The sequence below is a fragment of the Ahaetulla prasina genome, chromosome 1 (assembly GCF_028640845.1).
Source record: "Ahaetulla prasina isolate Xishuangbanna chromosome 1, ASM2864084v1, whole genome shotgun sequence".
Taxonomy (NCBI): domain Eukaryota; kingdom Metazoa; phylum Chordata; class Lepidosauria; order Squamata; family Colubridae; genus Ahaetulla; species Ahaetulla prasina.
Window position 1 is genome coordinate 193459882 of NC_080539.1, and position 23036 is coordinate 193482917.

At 40.6% G+C, this 23036-nt stretch overlaps 1 protein-coding gene across 1 annotated transcript in view; it reads left to right on the plus strand.

The window, feature by feature from the left end:
• The window catches only part of ERBB4 (erb-b2 receptor tyrosine kinase 4), a 1012642-nt gene that overhangs the window by 683613 nt on the left and 305993 nt on the right, over window positions 1-23036 (plus strand). The window contains exon 5 of the mRNA XM_058186165.1: window positions 9531-9665. Within this exon, the coding sequence (XP_058042148.1) occupies window positions 9531-9665 (135 nt within the window). The remainder of the gene's footprint in view (window positions 1-9530; window positions 9666-23036) is intronic.

Below are 23036 nucleotides of genomic sequence, written 5' to 3' on the forward strand. Positions count from 1 at the left end.
TCTATCATCTTACAGATATTTTCAATCTTTCATTGCAGCAAGTACTGGTCCCATCGTTTTTTAAGACAGCCATTATTTTGCTAGTGCCAAAAAAGTCGACAATTACAGATCTCAATGTCTACCAACCAGTTGCACTTACATACATCATTATGAAATGTTTTGAGAGGCTGATAAAGGACATTACAGTATCTAGCCTCCCTTCAGTTTTTGATTCGCTTCAGTTTGCTTACTGTCCAAATCACTCCACAGAGGATGGTATTACTTCTGTTCTCCATCTGAGCTTGGTGCACCTAGAGGAAAGAAACACTCATGTGTGAATGCTGTTTGTCAACTTCAGTTTGTTATTTAATACGATTGTTACTCAGCATCTAGTAGACAAACTGGGCCTCTTAGGCTTTAATACTCCTATGTGCAACTGGATTCTTGATGTTCTTATTGATAGACCCCAGGATGTGTGAGTTGGGACTGATATTTCTAATACCATTTTCTTGAGCACAGGTTCTTCTCAGAGCTGTGTCTTAAGTCCGCTGTTGTTCAGCCTGTTGACCCATGACTGTTGTGCAAGGTTTGCCACTAACCATATTGTGTTGTATACGAATAATACAACAGTAGTGGACCTTAGTCAAGATGACAGGGAGAGTGCTTACCACAAGGAGGTAGATGTTTTGGTGAACTGGTATAATAAAAACAGCCTTGTTTTAAACATAAGAAAAACAAAAGAAATAATTGTCGATTTCAGAAAAGGCAGGCACAGCCACACTCCTCTGTGTATAAATAATTCACAACAAGTGGTCAAAATTGGCAATGCTCTATCAAATCCTGTTCCTGTCAATAGCGGCGTTCCCCAAGGCAGCGTTCTTGAATCAACACTCTTCATATTAGACATTAATGATCTCTGCGACTATATTACAAGTATTGTGTTCTCTTTGCTGACGATGTCAAACTATTTAACACCACCAACAATATAGCTACCCTTCAAAAAGACCTTGACTTTGTGTCTGAATGGTCTAAAACTTGGCAACTCCAAATCTCAACCAGCAAATGCTCAGTCTTACATATTGGAAAAAAGAACCTAAACACTAAGTACATGCTTGATGGACATTACTTTACAGATGACCCCCACCCTATTAAAGACCTTGGAGTTTTCATATCCACTGATCTAAGTGCCAAAGCCCACTGCAACTACATCGCAAAAAAGGCTTTAAGAGTTGTAAACCTAATCTTGCGCACTACTAACCAGAGCATATAAAACATTTGCTAGACCAATTCTTGAATATAGCTTGAGTGTTTGGAACCCATACCACATTTCTGACATCAATACAATTGAACGTGTCCAGAAATATTTTACAAGAGTTCTCCACTCCTCTGAATACAACAAAATATCTTATGCCACCAGACTTGAAATCCTGGGTTTAGAAAATTAGAACTACGCTGCCTTTGAAATGATCTGAGTTTAACTCATAGAATCATCTATTACAATGTCCTTCCTGTTGAAGACTACTTCAGCTTCAGTTGCAACAATACACGAGCCCACAATAGATTTAAGCTTAATATTAACCGCTCCAATCTTGATTGCAGAAAATATGACTTCAGTAACAGAGTTGTTAATACTTGGAATACACTACCTGACTCTGTGGTCTCTTCCCAAAATCCCCACAGCTTCAACCAAAAACTGTCTACTATTGACCTCACCCCATTCCTAAGAGGTCTGTAAGGGGCGTGCATAAGAGCACAAGAGTGCCTACCATTCCTGTCCTATTGTTTCCTTTCATTATATCCAATTAATATAGTTAATTCGTACTCATGCTTATATATATACTTATATATTGTATAGTTATTTCATGCTTATGCTTACATATACTGTGTGACAAAATAAATAAATAAAAAATAAATAAAAAACATGGAGATGGTTAGGAGCATCAAATTTCTGGGTGTGCAGCTAACAAGTATGCTGGTTTGGTCGCTCAACAGCAAGATACTGATGAAGCAGGCACAGCAGCGCCTGTATTTTCTGTGTCTCATGAGAAAAGTACATCTTCCTCTCCTTGTCCTTACCACTTTCTGTAAAGGGATGATCAAGAGCATTAGGTCATATTGCATTACTGTCTTGTTTGGGAGCATTACTGCTTCAGACAGGAAGGCGGTGCAGAGAGTGGCAGAAAAAATTATTGGCAGTTCACTTCAGTCTATCTAAGATATAACATATAAGCTGTTGCTTGAGCAGGGTTTGCAGCATTGTCTGGGACGCTTCACATCCTCTTCACAATCTGTTTTCCTTGCTACCTTCTGGGAGGAGGCTTTGTGGTATTTGAAGGAGAGCATTCAGATTCAGCCACAGTTTTGTTCCATACAGTATCAACCTTGTGAAATCTCAAGCTTCCTTTTTCCTCTACGTGTTCAAGATGGATAGTGGTTAATATGTATTTATATGTTAGGGTGTAAGTATATACATATGTATGTATATAGCATTTCTATATGTGTGTTATGTATGTATACTTTTGAGAGCAGGCAACAGAATTTCATTTTTAATGTATGCCAGTGTGCCTACAGAAAAATAATGACAATAAAGGTTGTCTTATCTTGATAGATACATTTGTTCGGACCTGTATGTCAAATTCCATCAGCGTGAATGAAAAAAATAATCTAGTTTGTAGTTTCTTTTCTCATGGTGCCATTGATAAAAGATCCTCCCCAGAAATGAAAATAATTATTTTGGAATTTACACAGATGAATTCAGGCATAGATTGTTATAAACACAATATAGTCAGTCAAGACCAAGGTAATAAGTCAATTAATGGGCAGTTACATGTAGGGCGTGGGAATATTTGTAACCTGTAGTAGGGCCAAACAGCAGTCAGTGATGTGATAATCCATTTTTTAAATTTTCTTCTACCTTAGATTTTTTGGGTCCTGCACCTATCTTTGCCTTTCTTGCTAAAGTGAGATTCTTGTAATAAAAGATAATTTATTGATTCATTGCTTCATACTTGGGGATGGGTGAGGGAGTGGGAGAGGGGAAGCCAACAGCAGATGTCTACTGAAAGACATGGACATCTCGCTATTTGTTAATGTAACACCGTACTATAAGGTATCTGCTGTGCAGATACTATACCTACCCATAGGTAGACAGTCTGTTAGGCTTTAAGGTGTCAGAAGGCATCATTATGTCTTTTACAAAGAGCTAACGCTACATTTTTAAATTTGAAGATGTTGAAGAATTACTGATGGCATCAGAGAGGGCTAAAGGGCAGCAAGTGGGAATGTGAATTTCACTATTAAATTTCCTAGACTTAATTTCAGTGGTATGCCAATGTTTTCAGAACTGTTTTAACAAGTAACTGGGCCAAAATTCCCTGTGGCCGTTTGCTGGCAAGAGGTACTTCTTGTTCTGCAGTATCTTGAGAGCTGCTTCCCACAATACAGCTATAATATCAAAACAACTGATGGGTAAATTCCTCTTTGCTTGAGCATAGAAATAATTAGTTTCCGTGGAAATGAATTGTTAATAGTATTTTTGGGGAGGAAAGATCTATCCGAGTTCAAAGCACTGCCCATATTTGTATTCATATGTCTTATATATACTATACATATCATAGGGTGTTCTTTGATTGTTGTTTGGTTTTACACATCCTTCCATTGTCTTTTTTGTACTGGACTGCATTTGAGGAGGTGAAATTCATTTGCCATGTTGACTCTCTGAAAATGCTATTTTGATTATTTTTCAGTATGTACTGAAGTGTCTAATTCAGATATTATTTTAAAAATGCAGGATAAATATTACTTCAAATTAGATATGACTGTGTCAGTCAGAATCTTATCTGACTCAAAATTACAGGTATTTAAATATTGGCTTTCCCCATCACATTATCTGTAAATTGTAATCCTCCTCCTCCTCCTCCCCCTACTCCCTACCCCTCCCCATCCCACAAAAGAAATAGACCTAACAAAAGAGGAGGTGGAGATACATTATATGTAAAAATTCATTACACCCCTACAGAAATACATAAAACCATGGAGGAAAGCCTCCTTGAATGCAGATGGGTTATAATAAAAGGAAAAAAAGAATGACATTGCTATAGGTGTATACTAGAGGCCACCCAAGCAAGCAGAAGAAATAGATGAACATTTTGTTAATCAGTTAATCAATGTATATAAGAAGCATGCCACAATAGTATGGGGTTTTTTTAAGTACCCTGACATAAACTTGGAAACAAACATTGCATCAAGTAGGAGATCGAACAGGTTCCTTATGAGCCTAGCTGACAACTTTATCATCTAAAAGATAGAGGAGGGAACTAGAAGGTCACCTATACCAGACTTCTTACTAATAGAAATGAAAAGATAGAGGCGGTTGAAGTTGAAGGAACGGAGATCCATTGGAAATGATGCCACCCGGAATAATTAAAGATAGGCAAAGCCAAGAAGTTGTTGGCCTCTGAAGTGCCAGCAAACAGGGTTCAGCTGGGGATAGCTTGCAGACCAATGAAGAGGAGGGGGAGAAGCTACCTGCTGTGGTAGATCTCAGAGCACGCAGGGCAGCAAAATGGACGTCTGCCAGATTGCTCGGGAAAAGACCCCACCTGTCTTGATGGGCTGCATCGGGAGCTATTTAGCATAGCAGGCAGAGGGAGGAGTTGCTGGAAGCAACATGTGTGAGTTGTGGCTGTGTGCTCATTCGTGTTTCCTGAGACACTGAATTTCTATAGCCTGTGAACTAACATGGATGTACTTTAAGTTTTGCCTGGGGCTTTATATTCGTTTATTGGACTTACTGTTTGAGCAGCTTGCTATTTGGTGTTATAGACTAATTGATCATTGCCTGGGGATTTAATCTCAGCTTGCTCCTGGCTGGCTTTGGTAGGGACAGTTCTAAAGCCATGTGAAGAAAACTGCTTGGGGAATACAAATAAAACTCTCCATAAACCACAGTGACATGTGAGTGTGAGTGAATCTCTTCTGGATAGCTGTTCAGAGCCATCAATCAACTCAGTTCCTGATGTGCCAGGAATGGGCTCATCCTCCCTTGGGTGACATTTGAAGAGGAATCTGGGGAGTCATCCAAGGGACACATCACAGTATCCCCCCATCATGGCTCAACCTCTCGGAGCCCCGTGGGCCAGTTTTCCATGGATACTGGCAGTTGAACCAACAAACCAGCTGAGAGGCATGCAGAGCATTGGCTTTTTCCCACATGTCCCCAGGGCTATAGCCCTTCCAGTGCACTAAATAGTGCAGACTTCCCCAGCGAACACAGGAATCTACAATGTGTGTCATCTCATATTCCGGCTCCTCCTGTACTAACCCTGGCCCTGGCAGGGAACCTGACAGCTGGTGAGGACTGGTCACAAGTAATGACCAGTAGAATAACAGGTGGATGCACATTCGATCAGGCAGAGTCAGATGATACGACACCAGGTTGAGGACCACTTCCACTTGGAATGGGCTTAGGAAGTGATGGTCGAGTTTGCGGGTGGTCGCATTGTGGATAGGTGCCATTTGGAGAGCCAGGCGTAGTCATGACCGCCAAGGGAGGCACATCTCAACTGTGTCGATCTGTGAACTTTTTATAATCCTTCTTGGCTCACTCCAATTGTTCTCGCAACACTTGATACGTGGTGGTGAATTTTTGTAGGAAATCCAAAGCTCCAGGCAGTGGTGAATCCGCAGTGGTCAGAGGGAACTAATGTGGATGAAATCTGTATATCGCTAAGAATGGAGACATGCAAGTTAAAGCTTGCTTGGCATTGTTACACATTAACTCCGCCAGCACCAGCAGATCCATCTAGTCATTCTGCTGGAAAGTCATGTAGTAACGTTCCAAGAGCACCCGCCAAACCCAGGCCGTGAAATTGGTACCTTGGTCCGACACAATACTCTCAGGTAGGCTGTGAAGCTGGAAGATGTGACACACAGCATGCCATCTCCCATGCCATGGGCAACTCCATGCATGGCACAAAACAGGCCATCTCCTACACTTCTCGAAGGCCTCTTGAACATAGGTAACATCTACAGCAGGCCCAGTGGTGGTCCCTGTGTGTTCTTGGCTTGCCAGCACTCCAGGCATGACACCACGTAGGTGTCCATGTTATAGCAAATCTGTGGCCACCAGAACACCTGCCCCACCAGGTGCAAGTACAAAGTTTTGAACAGGCCAAAATGTAAGATCAGGCCCCTCTGGCACATAAATCCTTCCCCAAAACCTCAAGAAACTAAAGATCACAGGCTCAAGGGGCCTCTGATAGAATCTAACTTCTCTGCCCTGGACAAATGAGTCTCAAAGGTACACCAGCTTGATTTGCTCTTTCAGATCGACAAGCTCTTGGGTCACCATGAACCTTTCCACTGGAATCACTGACCAGAGCAGCATCTTATCCCCAGCCTGCATGTACTTCAATTTGCATGACAAGGCATCAGCTCTCTGGTTCCAGCTTCCTGGATTATAGGTTACTCAGAAATCAAAGCAGGTGAATAAAAGAGACCATCGGCTCTGCAGTTTGTTGAGCTTCCTTGCCACTTTCAGATGCTCCAGGTTCCAGTGATCCGGCCATACTTTGATCTGGTGCCGAGCCCCTTCTAAGTGGTGTACCAAACCTCAAAAGCCTTCTTGACCACCAGCAACTTTTATCCCAGATCATGTAGTTCCGCTCAGTAGAATTGAGCTTGCAAGAGTAGCAGAGGTGGGATTCACATAATTTACCTACTGGTTCACCCAGCACTGAAAATGTGAGCGCACATGTGAACATGCATCTGGCCTTCCATGTATGCACTTTGCTCATGTGCGTGCTGTCAGGATAATGATGATTTAATAGCTGATCAGCTGCTGTAAGGCTGTAAACCAAGATGATAACTGAGGATGAGTCAGAAGGGTTATTGCCCTTTAAGAAGCTGCCTATATAAGGAAGGCCATTAGAGGGCGTCTCTCTCTCTCTCTCTCCTCATGTATCTCTCTCCTCATGTTCTACTTGTCGTGTCCCACTCCTCCGCTGACGGCCGGGTCAGGGAAATCCGAATCAGGCTTGCCTCTGCAGCTCTGCCCAAAGTCCTAGCAAAGTCCTCAGAGCAGGCAGGAGACCAGAAAGTGACTTCAGCAAGATAAGTTCGACTTTGCCCGACTCAGAGACTGCCAGAAAGCAGATCCTTTATATAGGCCATGGGGTGTGGCTCCATGACTCAGCACTCATTAAGGCCTGCCCCTCCCTTCCTTCTGTTGCCTCCGCCTATCCAGTCTTCTGATGCGAGGGTCACTCCAATCAGCAGCTGTTGGAAATAAACTTTACATGCTGTGGAGGAGGGGGAGGGGTCTAGCTGCTCCGTTTGTCTGGGCATGGAGCCAGGGCTGGGGCCGGGGGGGTGCTCCCTCCTCTGCAGCCTGCTTGGGCATGGAGCCAGGACTGGGGCCGGGAGGCATACATTCCTCTGTGTTCAGGAGCAGATAAGCAGACCCCGGCTGCGGTGAGAGCGGACAAGACACAACACTATTTCTATGTATTTTTCACTCCATGTATGCTTCATGTTATAATTGAAGATTGATTGATTGCCTGGCTTTGCTTAGTATGTGTATGTATATATACTGTATTTTGCTCCTGGGTTGTCTCAAACTAGCAGTCACACTGTGCACACTCTGACACGTGTTTTCCGCACATGCGCCCGACCTCAAAATCATGCCTAAATAGGACAGCATAGAGCTGGAGTGGGGGGCAGGCCCACCCTCAAGTTCTGATATCGGTTCTCCTGAACTGGTCCAAACTGGCTGAATATTACCTCTGGCAAGTAGTAAGAGCCAGGGAAGAGCCAGGGAACTTTGACTTCAAGTGGGCTTGTAGCAACACCTCCTCCACCACGACATCAGATGCATCCATCTTCACCACAACAAACGGTTACATAGTTGGGGTGGTGAAGAATGGGTTCCGTAGCAAAAGCCTCAAAGTCGAGCCACTTGACTGACCTCCACGTGAGCCACACCTTTTTCTGCAGCAACCGAGTTAAGGGAGCAGACATTGCAGTGAACTGGGGAATAAACTGTGGTTTAGTGTGTTTATTAATAATTCCCAGCAATTACCTTCACCAAAACTCAGAACTGTCCCAGTTAAGTCCAGCTATGAGCAGGCCAAAATTAGTCCACAGAGCATGGTCCAACAGTCCACAAAGCAATTGAAAGTTGCTCAAACAAAATAACTCCACTAAACAAATTTAACTCCACACATAAGAGAGTTCACAAGCCATCAATCAACTCAGTTCCTGACATGCCAGGAATCGGCTCATCCTCCCCTGAGCTGACATCTGTTGTTCAAGGGAGACATCATACTCTAGCTATCTTCCTATTTTGTTCCAAAAAGACTGTAAAACCATTGAAGTAAAATGTAATTCCATTATATCTAACCTACAGAAAACTGTGTCTTATTAATAGTAATTTTGTAGCATTGGAGCCAACTTTAGTTAGATATAGTAGTGGACAAATAAAGGTAAATTGTTTGAGGTAAATTGTATTAATAATTAAGAGCTTTTTCAGTAGACATTCAAAATGCCTATTTAAAAATAGTAATATTCCTGATTCATAATTATAATGTTTGTCCATGTCATTTTATTTATGCACAGCAAAATTGAGATTGCTTTTATGTATTCATCTCTATAATCTCAAAGTGGTTGAGAAACCATCTAGAAACTGAATCCCTCTTAGGAAAACATTTAGGGGAAAGGGAACACGTAGTTACTTCACATATTTATGGGGAGGCTTTTGCTTCCAGTTCTTCTGCTTAGAAATGTGTGTTTTGCTTCATTACTTATTATTTGTTATATGCAGCACAATTGTAGAATTAAATCCCTCCAAGCTCAACAGAGCTGCCTTGGTGTGCTTAAGGTTTTGGCTTTATTATACTTCCTTTGAAGTATTTTTTTATTTATTTTACCAGGTGTCCCCCAATTCTAGTCCATTAGCTTATAAAAGGAAATTTTAATTCAAAGCAATGCTTGCTGTCTGATAATCCAGTCCTTAATTTAGATATTTAACTTTTGCTCTTAAACCTCAGGTATCGTGAAGAAATCGGGCATTCCACATATAAAACTGACAAATTCTCAAATAAGTAAGAAATGGAGTCATGGAAGGCATTGTTGTCCCATTCCATTCAACTGATTCTGTCCTTAAGATATGGCTTTTCTTCCACATACACCACCAATTGTTCAATAAATTAAATTATTGTCCAAAGTGTAGCTTCTTGTTTCATACCTTCTCAAGCTTTGATGTTTCCCCATAAGGACTTTAGCTTCATGTCTTGAAGGTGCACCTGGTCTTCTAGTAATTGTATAACAGAATTGTAACATGTAAGGCTCTCCTAATTAGAATGCTGAAAAAAGAAGGAAAAGGCCATTGGAGTAGCTTAATTCTGTGAGATGTGATTCCTTAAACTAGAATAATGCATACATTCTTAAGAACTTTCTGTGTTTTCTGCTGTTGTTTTACAAAATCATTTTATTTTTCTTTCACAGAAAGGCTTTAATATATGTTTTCCCCTCCCTATTTCTTTTTGATACAGAAATCTTAAATGGAGGAGTATATGTTGGCCAGAACAGATTTCTTTGCTATGCAGATACCATTCAGTGGGAAGATATTGTTCGCAACCCTATGGCGTCCAATTTCTCTGTGGTTCCAAAAAACAGTAGCACAGACTGTAAGTATGGGCTTTTGTGATTTTTAATTTGATACAATGATGTAATTTTGTTAACAATAACTTTGGTTTATATTTGTAATTATTTTTTCCTTCTCTTAACAACTCTACTATGTTATTTTTATATGTTTCTATAGCATTTATGCATTAATTTTAACATGTAATATCTTTCACATCTAACATAAAATATATTATACTGTAACTAAATATATTATATGTTATGTTATCTAAAAATCTAAATTATATTTAACATATATTCTTTATATCTACCAAAAAGATTATTTTCCATGGAAGATTTAAAGTCCACTTCAAAGCTCCCACTCTTTCAAATCATAGTAATAGTAACTGTAATTAAAATGACTGTCCAATTGCTTAATAGTAGTCAAGAATGGAGAATGTACATCTTTTTGAAAGAGCAGTTTATGTATCATTATTTTTACTAATCTCTAAAAAAATGAACAGCCAAGATTAATTTTAGTATATTTCATTTTCAATTACATAATTTAAATAACAGAAGATGCAAAATAAAAAGGGAAAAAAGAATTTATTGAAAATCCTCTTCATTGTTTCCTGTATAAATGAATATATTCAAACATTGCAATGGTTTTTTTAAAGTTGTTTTGAAGTCACCTTTCCCTCTTTACTAATTCTTTTTGACTATATCTCCATGTACAAAGTATCTATAATTCTTGGTAAATTGATAAATTCCATTTAATGAGGATATAACTTTAAAAAATATGTAGAAAAACTTGGCAGTAATATTGGGGAACTGCCTTAATATCACTTTCCCCTTCCTGCCCCCCCCAAAAAACAGGCTTCATGTATTAACATTTCCTTTTGGAATTTTATATATATATATATATATATATATATATATATATATATATATATATATATATATATATATATATATATATATATATATATATATATTCATAAGATCATTTGTTCCCAATTGTTTGTGTGTGCATGCAAATATTGTGGTTTTTTAAAGCTGAGAACCATATCAGAAAAATAGAACTATAACATCTAAATGATCATTTTATTATGATCTACAATAATAGCCAGATCAATTTATATAGAATGCTGAAATGAAGATCTCAGTTACCCAATGTCAGAATGTTAGAAATAATTGCATCAAATTTCACTGAGAATTTTCTGTTTTTAAGTATGTAATGTTTCAAAGGAGTATGTTTTATTGTTCCCATCACAGAAACTAGGCAAGTGAATTAACTGAACCCTGTAAGAAACTGAAAGCCCTCATTTGAAGCAGATCACTGTAGGATTGTTCTGAAGAATTCATTTATGTATCTGGACCTTTCTTACTCTTCCCTGTCCTTATTTAAGTAGGTCCTTGCCTGGGCTGATTTGTCTTGATTATATAAACATACAGCACTGGGGGGGAAAATATATAGTTGCATAATCCATAAAACAAGAATTGCATCCGATAGAGAAAGATGAGAATAGTTTTTGGCTTTAAAAATTAATCTTTCATTTAGTTGACTTAATTTAGTGAAGCATTGCTATGAGGAAAGCAAAGTTTGGTTTGTTATCTTTTGGTGTTTGTGAGTACAGCTTTCAGGTATATGAAACTCTAGTCCTTTTTTCTTGCTGATAACAAGAGGCAGTCTTACCTGGGGGTTTTCATAATTACAGAAATCATGAAAGTCATGCCTACAAACCTGTACTGAAATGCAAGGTTCTTCTTCTCCAGACTTATTAGATTTATATATTCATGAAATGGAAAGTTTCATTAAGGATTTAACTTCAATCCCCTATTATGTACACACTTGGATTGATTGATCGATTGATCGATTACTCAGGTTAATATACCGCTTTAACCACAATACCCTAAGCAGTGTCTATCAAATTTGGTAAATAGCTGTCAGAAAATTTCTCTTTAGTTCTAGGTTGGATCTCTCTTTAACAAGCTTCCATCATTACTTCCTATCATGCCATCTAGTGCTTTAAAGAATAGGTTGATTCCCCTGTTCCCTGTGACAGCCCATCAAGTACTATCATGTTACCCCAATCCTTCTCTTCGATAGGCTAGACATATCTAGCTCCTTCAACTGTTCATTATATGATTTAGCCTCCAGATCCTATATGATCTTTGTTGCTCTTCTCTGCACACTTTCTCAGCATCTTTTTTGTATTGTGGTGACCAGAATTGAAGAGCCATATTCCATTGTAGTGTAGCCTCACTAATGTGGTATAAAGTGATATTATCACTTCTTGTGATCTTGCTATCCTGTTGTTGATGCAGCTTTCCTATGTATTACATGGTCCATGATCTAGGACACCTAGATCTCTCTAACAGTTATTACTGTCGAGATAGGTACCGCCTCTTATATACCTATGAATTTGGTTTTCCTGCCTCAGTGCAGGACCTGACTTTTCTCATTCAACTGCATCTTGGATAGGGCCCAGTGCTCAGGTCTGTCAAGATTCTTCTGAATCTTGAGCCTATCTTCCAAAGTGTTAGCAATTCCCACTAGCTTAGTTTCATATGAATATTTGATGAGTTTTCCCTTCTATCACCTTATCTAGATCATTTATGAAGATGTTGAAGAGTACTGAGCCCAAGACAAAATCTTGAGGTACCCTGCTGCATGCTTTCTTCCATGTGGAAGTAGTTCTGTTGAGGATTCATGCTGGGTGCAGTTGGTCAGCTAATTGTGAATCCATCTGATAGTGGTACTTTTTATTCCTCATTGTTCTATCTTATAACGAAGTAGGCTGTGGTCTATATTAGGTCCATAGCATTTCCTTGAACCACTAATAGGCAAACTCTTTATCAAGAAGACAATAAGATTTGTCTGGGTTTAATCCCTTGATCATTGTCATGGCCTTACAATCAATCTATCCCAGTTCTTCTTATGATAGTGTGTTTGGTGCTCAATCACACAAAACAAAAGGGAATTGAATACTTTCCTTGATTTGAAAATTATATTGCTGTTGATATAGTCTAAAATTGCATTTCCTTTCTTGCAGCCACATCACCCTGCTAATTTCTAAAGTTTGAAATCAAATATGGTTCCAAAATCGTTTTCATGACTATTACAGTTAAGCTACATGGGCAATCTATTTCTGTTTTCTAAATGAAGAACTTTGCATGTGCCATTGCAATACATACTGTAGATAAAATAGTTAAAATATGCCTGGATCAATCACATGAAAAAAAAAGATATTTCAGAGAATATAATAGGTATATATCAGAGGTGAAATGCTCCCGGATCGGACTGGCTTGCGTGATCCAGTAGCGATGGTGGCTGCTGGTTCAGAAGACCGGTAGCAAAAATCCCTGGCCCCGCCTCCCCTGCCTCTGCTGAGCCCCACCATCAGCAGAGGGTTTTTTTTTACTTTTAAAAGAAGGTTTTGTTTCAGCCGAAACATGCCTTTAAAAGTTAAAAAAAGCCTTTGAGGATCCCGCCCCTCAGCTGAGATCAACAGAGCCTTTAAACATAAAAAAAAAATTAAAGGCTACTCTGGGGATCTCACCTGAGCTCCTCATCAGCAGAACCTTAAAAAACATGTTTTCTGTAGAAAACATGTAGAAAACCTCCTTTTAAGAGAGTCTAAGGCACTTACCTGATTACTGATCGACCTCATGGCTTTTTTCCCAGCCGGAAAGCCCCAGTTTCATTTTCAGCACCAGACAGAACTAATCTAACCTAGCTAATCTATTTCATCACTGAGTGATTAATGCTGGTTGGCTTTGCTGGCTGAGGAACTCTGGGAATTGAAGTCCACAAACCTTAATAATAAAATAAAATATTTGTGCAGCTTTCTGAGATTTGGTGTGTTTCTGTAGTGTTTCACTCTAACTACACAAACACACAAAATCTCAGAAAGCTGTATGTGGTATTTTGTGTGTGTGTCAGTTGTGTTGTGTTGTGTGTGTGTAAAGTGTGAAAGTTGATTTTTGAGCTTTTCGTGGCTGTGTGAAGTGTGAAGTGTGAAGTGCAGCTGCTTTTACATTGTGTGTGAGTCAGTTGTGTTGTGTTGTGTGTGTGTAAAGTGTGAAAGTTGGTTTTTGGTACCTCTTATTGTTTTTTATACTTTGTTAATTATTCTTATTATTTATTGTTATTGGCCACACCCACCCAGCCATCTGACCACCAAGCCACACCCACCAATTAAGCCATGCACACAGAACCAGTAGGGAAAATTTTTAGATTTCACCCCTAGTATATATAAAAAAAAGTTTTAAAAACTTTGTCAAAATTTGTATTCAGACTTGAGAAGGTTTCAAAAGCCTGGATAATTTTTATGAAAGCATTAAAAGCATTCTTCATTACCCAAAGAAACAGAAGTTTCTTGCTGTTATCTGACAGGATTTCAAGGTTTCAGATACAGTTTTGGTGCCTGTTAAATTACAAAGATTTGAGATGGTAAGAGAAAACAATTTAGTGTCCTAAATGATTTTTAGAACACTAAAACTGCAGAGCTTTTATGGAGTGCTACCACTCAGAGAAGCTTTATGCATATAGGCAAGTCTCCGTAAAATGAAGTGCCTGCTCCAAATACCTGTACAGAACAAAACATAATTTTAAATAAATGTTCTAATTCTTTGACTATGAGCAAATGTAGCTGTATCCTTTGGAGAACAGAAGTCCCCAGCTGAAATCTTGCCTCTATTCTAAATTTACAAGACAATTCTATCTCAGGACTCTTATTTGAATAATAGCACAATACTCTCCAATTTAAGTGGTTTATATGAATTACAGAAATGTAACTGAAGTATTATGACTAATGTCAATAAGTATATAAATTATATTTATGGAGAATATGTAGGCTTGGAAGCATGAGTGTCCATAGTATAGTATTTGGGGGGATGGGGAAGCAGATATGAAGTGTAGAGTGACTAATTTGCATGTGTAGCACAGGCCATTGTGGCAAACCACTTATATGACTTATATGCATCTTGGTCACGGGCCTTGGGAAAGGGTGGTTGTGGATCCTCTTTTAGATTAGCCTAATTTTGTATTCTGATTGGGCGTATTGTCATGTATATGTATTGTTTCGTTTCTTTTCTTTTGCTTCTTTTAAGCCATTCAGAGTTGCCAAGGAATTAGGCAGTCTCAAAATTAGAATGAGTAAATAAATAAAGTTAGACTTATTTTCCACTGAAACCAGAGACTTGTACCCATGAGTTACAGACCTTCGTCTCATCTTGGAAACTTCAGTAACCATTGTGATACTAGTACAATCTACTAGAGTCTTGCTCTCATATTTCCTTAAAATGCACAAGGAAATAATACTAGCCTAATCTGCAGAATTATCATAAGCATGCAGATTTTCAGTTCTGTTTTTGCAACATACAGTACATATATATCATACTATGCTCTGTGTGCACATTTGCAGAATAACGTTTTATAATTTTTAATTTGATATTGTTTAAACCAGTGGTGAAATCTAAATTTATTCCACTTCAGGGAAGCCTGCTGGGAGGAAAAACGGATCCTCCCACCCCCACCCCTGTAAAAAAAGGTACCAATGATCGTGCGCCACAGCTGCGATCCTCGGAGTCTTTTTTTTTTTACCTTTTAAAAGCATTTTTTTATTACCGGTTCGGGTGAATAGATAGTTAAAAAATGCCTTAAAAAGTAAAAAAAAAAGGCTCCGATGATTGCGCGGCACAGCTAAACAGTTAAAACCAGGAAGTAACAACAACCGGGTAGGTGGGCGGAGCCTCATGCCAGGATCGCTACTGGTTCTCCGAACCACCCACCATGATTGCTACCAGATCGAGCGATCCAGTCTGAATCGGGAGCATTTCACCCCTGGTTTAAACCTAATATTGGATTATCACAACTCAACAAAACTCTGAATTTTTGAACTGCTCTTTAATACATTCCAATCACTTCCCTTCAGGGATTTTTTTAAAGTTTCCTTCTCTATATTGTGATAGTCATCATCAAATCAAAACGTTTACTATGGCCTTTAGGCTAGAAAACAGTACAATAAAATATCTAAACCAGGGGTGAAATGCTCCCGGTTCGCACCGGCTCCCCTGATTAGGTAGCGATGGCAGCTGCTGGTTCGGAGGACCGGTAGCAAAAATCCCTGGCCCTGCCCCCCTGCCCCTGCTGAGCCACACTATCAGCAGAGGTTTTTTTTTTTTACTTTTAAAAGTTTTTCTTCAGCCAAAAACATGCCTTTAAAAGTAAAAAAAAACCCCTCTGATGATTGCGGGGCTGAGCAGAGATCATCAGAACACTTTAAAAGTTTTGTTTTTTTTAAAAAAAACCTCTTCAGCCAAAGAGGAAAAAAAGGAAAAGTGGGGGGGCTTTAAAAGGCTCCTCTGGCCATCCCAGCTGAGTTCCTCATCACCAGAACCTTAAAAAACATGTTTTCTACATGTTAAAACAATTATTTTAAGAGGTTCTGGGCTGCTACGAGGGAATTTCAGCTGAGATCATCACAGGAGTTGACTTTAAAAATTTTTTTTCATCTGGCGATCCCAGAGGAGTTTCCTAGCAAGCTTTTAAAACCACTTTTTAACAGCCCCCACTTGCAAGAGCTCCCACCCATGCCCACCCAATTCCCCCTCCTCACTTACCTATAATTACTGCATACTGCTCCTTTCGGGCTGGCAATGTAATACTTACTTTAGCTACTGATTACAGCCTGCTTTGACTTCTTGCTTTGCTGAATGAGGAATTCTGGGAGTTGAAGTCCACAAACCTAAAGCTACTAATGTTGGAGACCCCCTGATCTAAAAAAAATAAATAAAAATAATAAAATAAAATATTTGTGCAGCTTTCTGAGATTTGGTGTGTTTCTGTAGTGTTTCACTCTAACTACACAAACACACAAAATCTCACAAAGCTGTATGTAGCATTTTAACACACATTGTGTGTGTGTGAGTCAGTTGTGTGTGTGTAAAGTATGAAAGTGTGAGGTTCCTGCTTGTTGCAGGGGCCATTTTGGGTGAAGTGCAGCTGCTTTTACATTGTGTGTGAGTCAGTATGTGTGTTGTGTGTTGTGATGTGTTGTGTGTGTTGTAAAGTGTGAAAGTTGGTTTTTGGCACCTCTTATTGTTTTGTATACTTTGTTTATTATTTTTATTATTTATTGTTATTGGCCATGCCCACCCAGTCATCTGACCACCAAGCCATGCCCATCAATTAAGCCACGCCCACAGTAGGGAAATTTTTTAGATTTCACCCCTGATCTAAAGCTATAATTAATAAATCTAAATTGACTTAAAATACATTGAAAGTACATAAAAGAAAGTAATAAAGTAACGTATGTGCATACCTGCTCTATTGGGCTCCCATTAATTTGCCACTTATGCATCCTACTGTTCCATTGTGCAGAGACTAACAGGTTTTTTTTTATTTAGTACAATTTTTAAGCAATAGAAACCATGCCCTCAATGTTCTCCTCACTCCCACCAAGACAGACAAAATTACTGCATCTTCTCCACATAGCAAGGCTGAAAGTGCACAATCTACTAACATTGGAGAGTGATGATTAAAAGTTGAACGAGCCTGAATTATTGAATTAAGACACAGATTGAAAAGTAAGGAGGTTAAGATGTAGCCTTGCCTTACCCCTCTTGGGTGAAAACATTCCAGAAAAATGCCCCACGGGGAGCATCTGACTGTCAAGGCCCCATTGGAGTCTGAGTCTAAGGAGGAGGACAAGACAGAGCCAACGGAGGAATGACCAGAGGAGCAGGATGAGGCAGTCCTGGGTCCCCCGGGCCTGGGAAGGGTTACCAGTAAGGGAGAGGGGGTGCAGGAGGACCAGGTGAGGAGGTAGGACAGGGCAGGCAGTGGAGTGGAGGAGCGATGGAGTTCCAGCGACAAGCAATTACCTCCCACCCTCCGATCCCCAAGCACGAAAAACGGAGAGGAGGCGGGATCAGCACAGGCCAACCCAACAACTTGGGAGGAGGATGTCTCTTCACAAGACTCACCTGGGGAATGAGATTTAAAGAGACGCTATTGGGAGGAGAATTTGTCAGGACAAGCGTTGCTTTTTCCAGTCTCATGTGCTGTTTACCGACACCTGTGCTTGTCTTGTTTGCATTGTTTGCCATGCTGGGCTGGCTACATGTGAGATCGCAGTGACAAGGTTATAGTATGGGTGGTGCTTCAGTCCCAGGGAACTCTTCCTGTGACAAGGACTCTCTGAAACCAAATTCCTTGAACAGTGGCTGCTCTCAGAAATGTGCTGCTCCTCCGGACTAATTGGAGGTGCATGTTTAGAGGTTGGCTCCTGGGCTTAAAAACAATAACAACAACAGAGTTGGAAGGGACCTTGGAGGCCTTCTAGTCCAACCCCCTGCCCAGGCAGGAAACCCTACACCATCTCAGTCAGATGGTTGTTCAACATTTTCTTAAAAATTTCCAGTGTTGGAGCATTCACAACTTCTGCAGGCAAGTTGTTCCACTGATCAATTCTTCTAACTGTCAGGAAATTTCTCCTTAGTTCTAAATTGCTTCTTTCCTTGATCAGTTTCCACCCATTGCTTCTTGTTCTACCCTCAGGTGCTTTGGAGAACAGCCCGACTCCCACTTCTCTGTGGCAGCCCCTGAGATATTGGAACACTGCTATCATGTCTCCCCTAGTCCTTCTTTTCATTAAACTAGACATACCCAGTTCCTGCAATCGTTCTTCATATGTTTTAGCCTCCAGTCCCCTAATCATCTTTGTTGCTCTTCTCTGCACTCTTTCTAGAGTCTCAGCATCTTTTTTACATTGTGGCGACCAAAACTGGATGCAGTATTCCAAGTGTGGCCTTACCAAAGCATTATAAAGTGGCACTAACACTTCACGTGATCTTGATTCTATCCCTCTGTTTATGCAGCCCAGAACTGTGCTTGCAGTGAATGGTGGGACTTTTGGGGGAAAGTTGGAACAATAAAGGGGAGTTAAGCCTTCATTTTGGCTGTGTTGTTTCCATGCGTAGCCCCGAGTCATCACACTGACTTTCAATGAGGTGTAAGAATCCAAGAGTCTGATAAAGAAGAGTAACCTCTTATCTTCTTGTTCTTCCCAGTATATTGCGGGATCCACAGTTGTCATTTTGCCTGCCACTTCATCTGGTCTGCAGCACTGGCAAAGGATACATCTACGATTTGCATGTCTACATTCAGGCACTCCATCATCGCTTTTTGGGTCACCCTTGGGGCCATCGGCCATCTGAGCTAAGTGCAAGTGCCCACCTCAGAAGGGATTCCACATTAGCTCTGACCATATGTCCATAACACCACAGTCTTGCTTCTTTCATTTTTCTGGAAAGAGTAACTTCTTAACTATTGAGGATACTTGCACTTTTTTGCATAGCCTGCAATCAGATCAAAAGCTGATTTAAAATCCACAAGGCAAAAAGGGCGCCTTTGAATGACGATATATTTTTCAGCCAAATGGTGCAGGATCAGAGAGAGATCTAAGGTGAATGGTTCCCTCTAAATGCTGTCTGTCCCTCAGCAACAATATTTTCACTTCGGATCCAGTTCAATAGTTTTAAGCAGATACGTTTTTCATATAGTTTGCTTATTCTATTAAGCAAACTAATAGGTCTGTTTCTTGTATTCTTACAAAGAGAACGTGATCAATATTTGCGACCTTCTGAGAAGCAAACTCAATGGGAAAGCCAGACTCACTTAACAAATGTGTTACTACCTTAACAATTGCATGATTCAAGAATGGCCATAAAATAGAGCAAAGCTCACTTAATAACTATATTATTTATCAACACAAATTTTGGGCTCAATTGTGGTCACAATGTGAGGACTACCTGTATAGCAATCTCATTGAAGTGGAATTCAGGTGGCAGGAAAATGTTCACTATCCAGCTGATTTCCAGTAATCTAGAATAAACTAGAAATAAGTTATTAAAGAAGCATAAGTATGTGAAACCACAATACAATTGACCCCACTAGTTCCTTTGGAGCCCCAGAAGATTAGTTCCTCATTTAAGACTCCCCTTGCTGAGCCATCCCAGTACCTGGATGAAGCTGTCTATCTAGACCCGTTCCAGTCCGGCTTCCGGCCCAGTCATAGTACGGAGACAGCTTTGGTCGCGTTGGTCGATGACCTCTGGAGGGCCAGGGATAGGGGCTGTTCCTCTGCCCTGGCCCTATTAGATCTCTCAGCGGCTTTTGATACCATCGACCATGGTATCCTGCTGCACCGGTTGGAGAGTTTGGGAGTTGGAGGCACCGTTTATCGGTGGTTCTCCTCCTATCTCTCTGACCGGTCGCAGGCGGTGTTGACAGGGGGGCAGAGATCGTCCGCGAGGCACCTTACTTGTGGGGTGCCACAGGGGTCGATTCTCTCGCCTCTCCTGTTCAACATCTACATGAAACCTCGCTGGGTGAGGTCATCAGTGGTTTCGGGGTGAGTTACCATCTGTACGCTGATGACACTCAGCTGTACTTTTCCACCCCGGACCACCCCAACGAAGCTGTCAAAGTGCTGTCCCGGTGCTTGGAAGCCGTACAGGTCTGGATGGGGAGAAACAGACTCAAGCTCAATCCCTTCAAGACGGAGTGGCTGTGGATGCCAGCACCCCGGTACAGTCAGCTGCAACCGCGGCTGACTGTCGGGGCGAGTTATTGGCCCCAATGGAAGGGGTACGCAACTTGGGTGTCCTCTTGGATGGGCTGCTGTTGTTTGATGATCATTTGGTGACCGTCTCCAGAAGGGCCTTTCACCAAGTACGCTTGGTCCACCAGTTGCGCCCCTTCCTTGACCGGGATGCCTTATGCACGGTCACTCATACTCTGGTCACTTCTCGTTTGGATTGTTGCAATGCTCTCTACATGGGGCTGCCCTTGAAGTGCACCCGGAGGCTGCAGCTAGTCCAGAATGCAGCTGCGTGAGTAGTAACGGGAGTCACTCGTTGCTCCCATGTAACACCACTACTGCGCAGTCTGCACTGGCTCCCTGTGGTCTTTCGGGTGCGCTTTAAGATTTTGGTTACCACCTTTAAAGCGCTCCATGGCTTAGGGCCCGGGTACTTACAGGACTGCCTGCTGTCACCTTATGCCTCCCACCGACCCGTACGCTCACACAGAGAGGGTCTTCTCAGGGTGCCGTCCGCCAAACAATGTCGGCTGGCGACCCCCAGGGGTAGGGCCTTCTCTGTTGGAGCTCCTATGCTTTGGAACGAACTTCCCCCTGGTCTACGCCAAGTGCCTGATCTTCGGACCTTTCGCCGTGAGCTGAAAACGCATTTATTTATTCAAGCGGGACTGGCTTAAAAGTTTTAGTAAATTTTAATTGGGGTTATTTATTAATTTTTAGGGTTTTAAACTTTTAAATGTCGGCCATTTTTGTAATATGCTCGTTTTAATTTCTGTTTTAATTTGTGTATATTGTGGGTTTTATTTTCTGGCTGTACACCGCCCTGAGTCCTTCGGGAGAAGGGCGGTATAAAAATCTAATAAAATAAATAAAATAAATAAATAAATTTAGTATGATTAAATCTAGATTATCTATAAGTGAATCAATCAATTTCCCGGATTGTTTTGAATTTGACTGATTTTTTTCAGAATCAAATTCAGATTTGATTAAGGCTTTTTCTACATTTCTACAAAAGACTACCTTGTTTTTCTAAATGGAGAGGAGGTACATTCTTGTACCATATTTACTGGAGGAAAACATAACATCACTATTGTTATCTGGAGGTATAGGTAAAATTATATGTTTAGTGAGAGAACATTAAAAGATGGAGAGAGTTCAAGAGGCAATGTCACATGATGCAGAAGAATTATTAGCTTTATCTAATGGATATCTTGGATTTCTAAAACCAACTAAGTGGTTTAGCAGTGCACATCCCATGACAGATCAATGAATTGTGTGATCTTAACTTACTTTCAATATTTTGATGGTCTTGTTCTTGGAGCTTAACTTCCCAGTTTCAGCTCCTGATTTACCAATCAACAGTTAATGTTGAAACAACTCTGTCAAAATTGTAAGGTAGAATCTCCAGACTAGTAAATAAGAACAATTCTCTTTAGATTATCTGGATCCTGTGATTGTTTATCCTGAAAAATTAGATGACAGATCTAACTGGATTTACATATGGTGCATATTGTGACTTTTGCTTTGAATTCTAATTAGATTAAATAAAACCTCTTCAAAGAGAACTACAAAGTGCCCATTTTATTTATATTATAAATGTAAAGAGTTTATTCAGGAGTAGAAAGAGTTTCTGTAAGGGATTTATTTATATTATGAATGTAAAGAGCTTATTCTGGAATAGTAGAAATTAGCTGACTTACTCTGAATCATTTAAGAATAAAGTGATCAATCTTTGCATCAAGAAAAAGATAAGAAGACAGCTTGTGTGTGTATCATGTGTCCGTGTGCACCTAATTTAAATGTATTATTATTTTTCCCCATAGTCTCAGGTGAAGAAGATGCAAATTTTCTTCTTCAGACATTTGGAGTCTGAAATTCATGCATAAAGTGTTAGGCTAACTTTCCCCTTCAACCTCCATCCCAATATCCAGTGTCAAGCTGCAGGCAATAAAATGCTGCAAAGGTTTTGGGAAACTCCAAGGCAGGATGGTGAGAAGAGGTCATCCTTGGAGCGCTGCAACCTTGAATGTCAGGCTTGAACCAGTTGAGAGGGAGCCTGTGGAAATGGCTAATTCCCACCCCCCAAACTTCCAAGCAAAAGCATGCAAAACATTCACCCATGAAGCCTCCTCCCCTGCTTTTCAGAATGGCAGTGTTCCGATAGAGACCTGTGGGTGTGAGACATGCTGAGTAGTTGAGGTGGGTGTGGAAATAGTGCTACATGGCTATGGGAGGGTGCATGGTGATGCATGAGATGTGTTGTGCAGTTTGGAGGTTTGTGTGGGGCTGCATGAGACATGCAGATCAGAGACAGGGCACAAAAGGGACAACATGGGTCAGGGAAAATGCAGAAGAGTCATGGTCAAAGAGGTTACATGGAGGTATGGCACAGGTTGGGAGTTGTGAGGGGATGCATAACTGCAAAAATCTGTCATGGCGTGCAGGGATACGTGAATGGCTGGCATGGTACAAGTGCAGAGGGGCTGGGAATGTGTGTGAGTGGGAGAGACTTATCCCAGTACCTGACACCTTATCTGCCAGCTCTCCCATTGACTTTCTGCTTATAGAATCAGAATAGAGCTGGAAGGGACCTTAGAGGTCTTCTAGTTCAGCCCCCTGCTCAAGCAGGAGATCCTATACCATTTCAGACAAGTGACTGTCCAGTCTCTTCTTAAAGACCTCCAGTGATGAAACATCCACAATGTCTGAAGGCAAGCTATTCCGTTGATTAATTGTCCTCACTGTTAGGAAGTTTCTCCTCAATCTCATCATTATAGGGTTCTTGGCAACTAGTCATAAATGAGAATGGGTTGCTAAGTGCCCAGA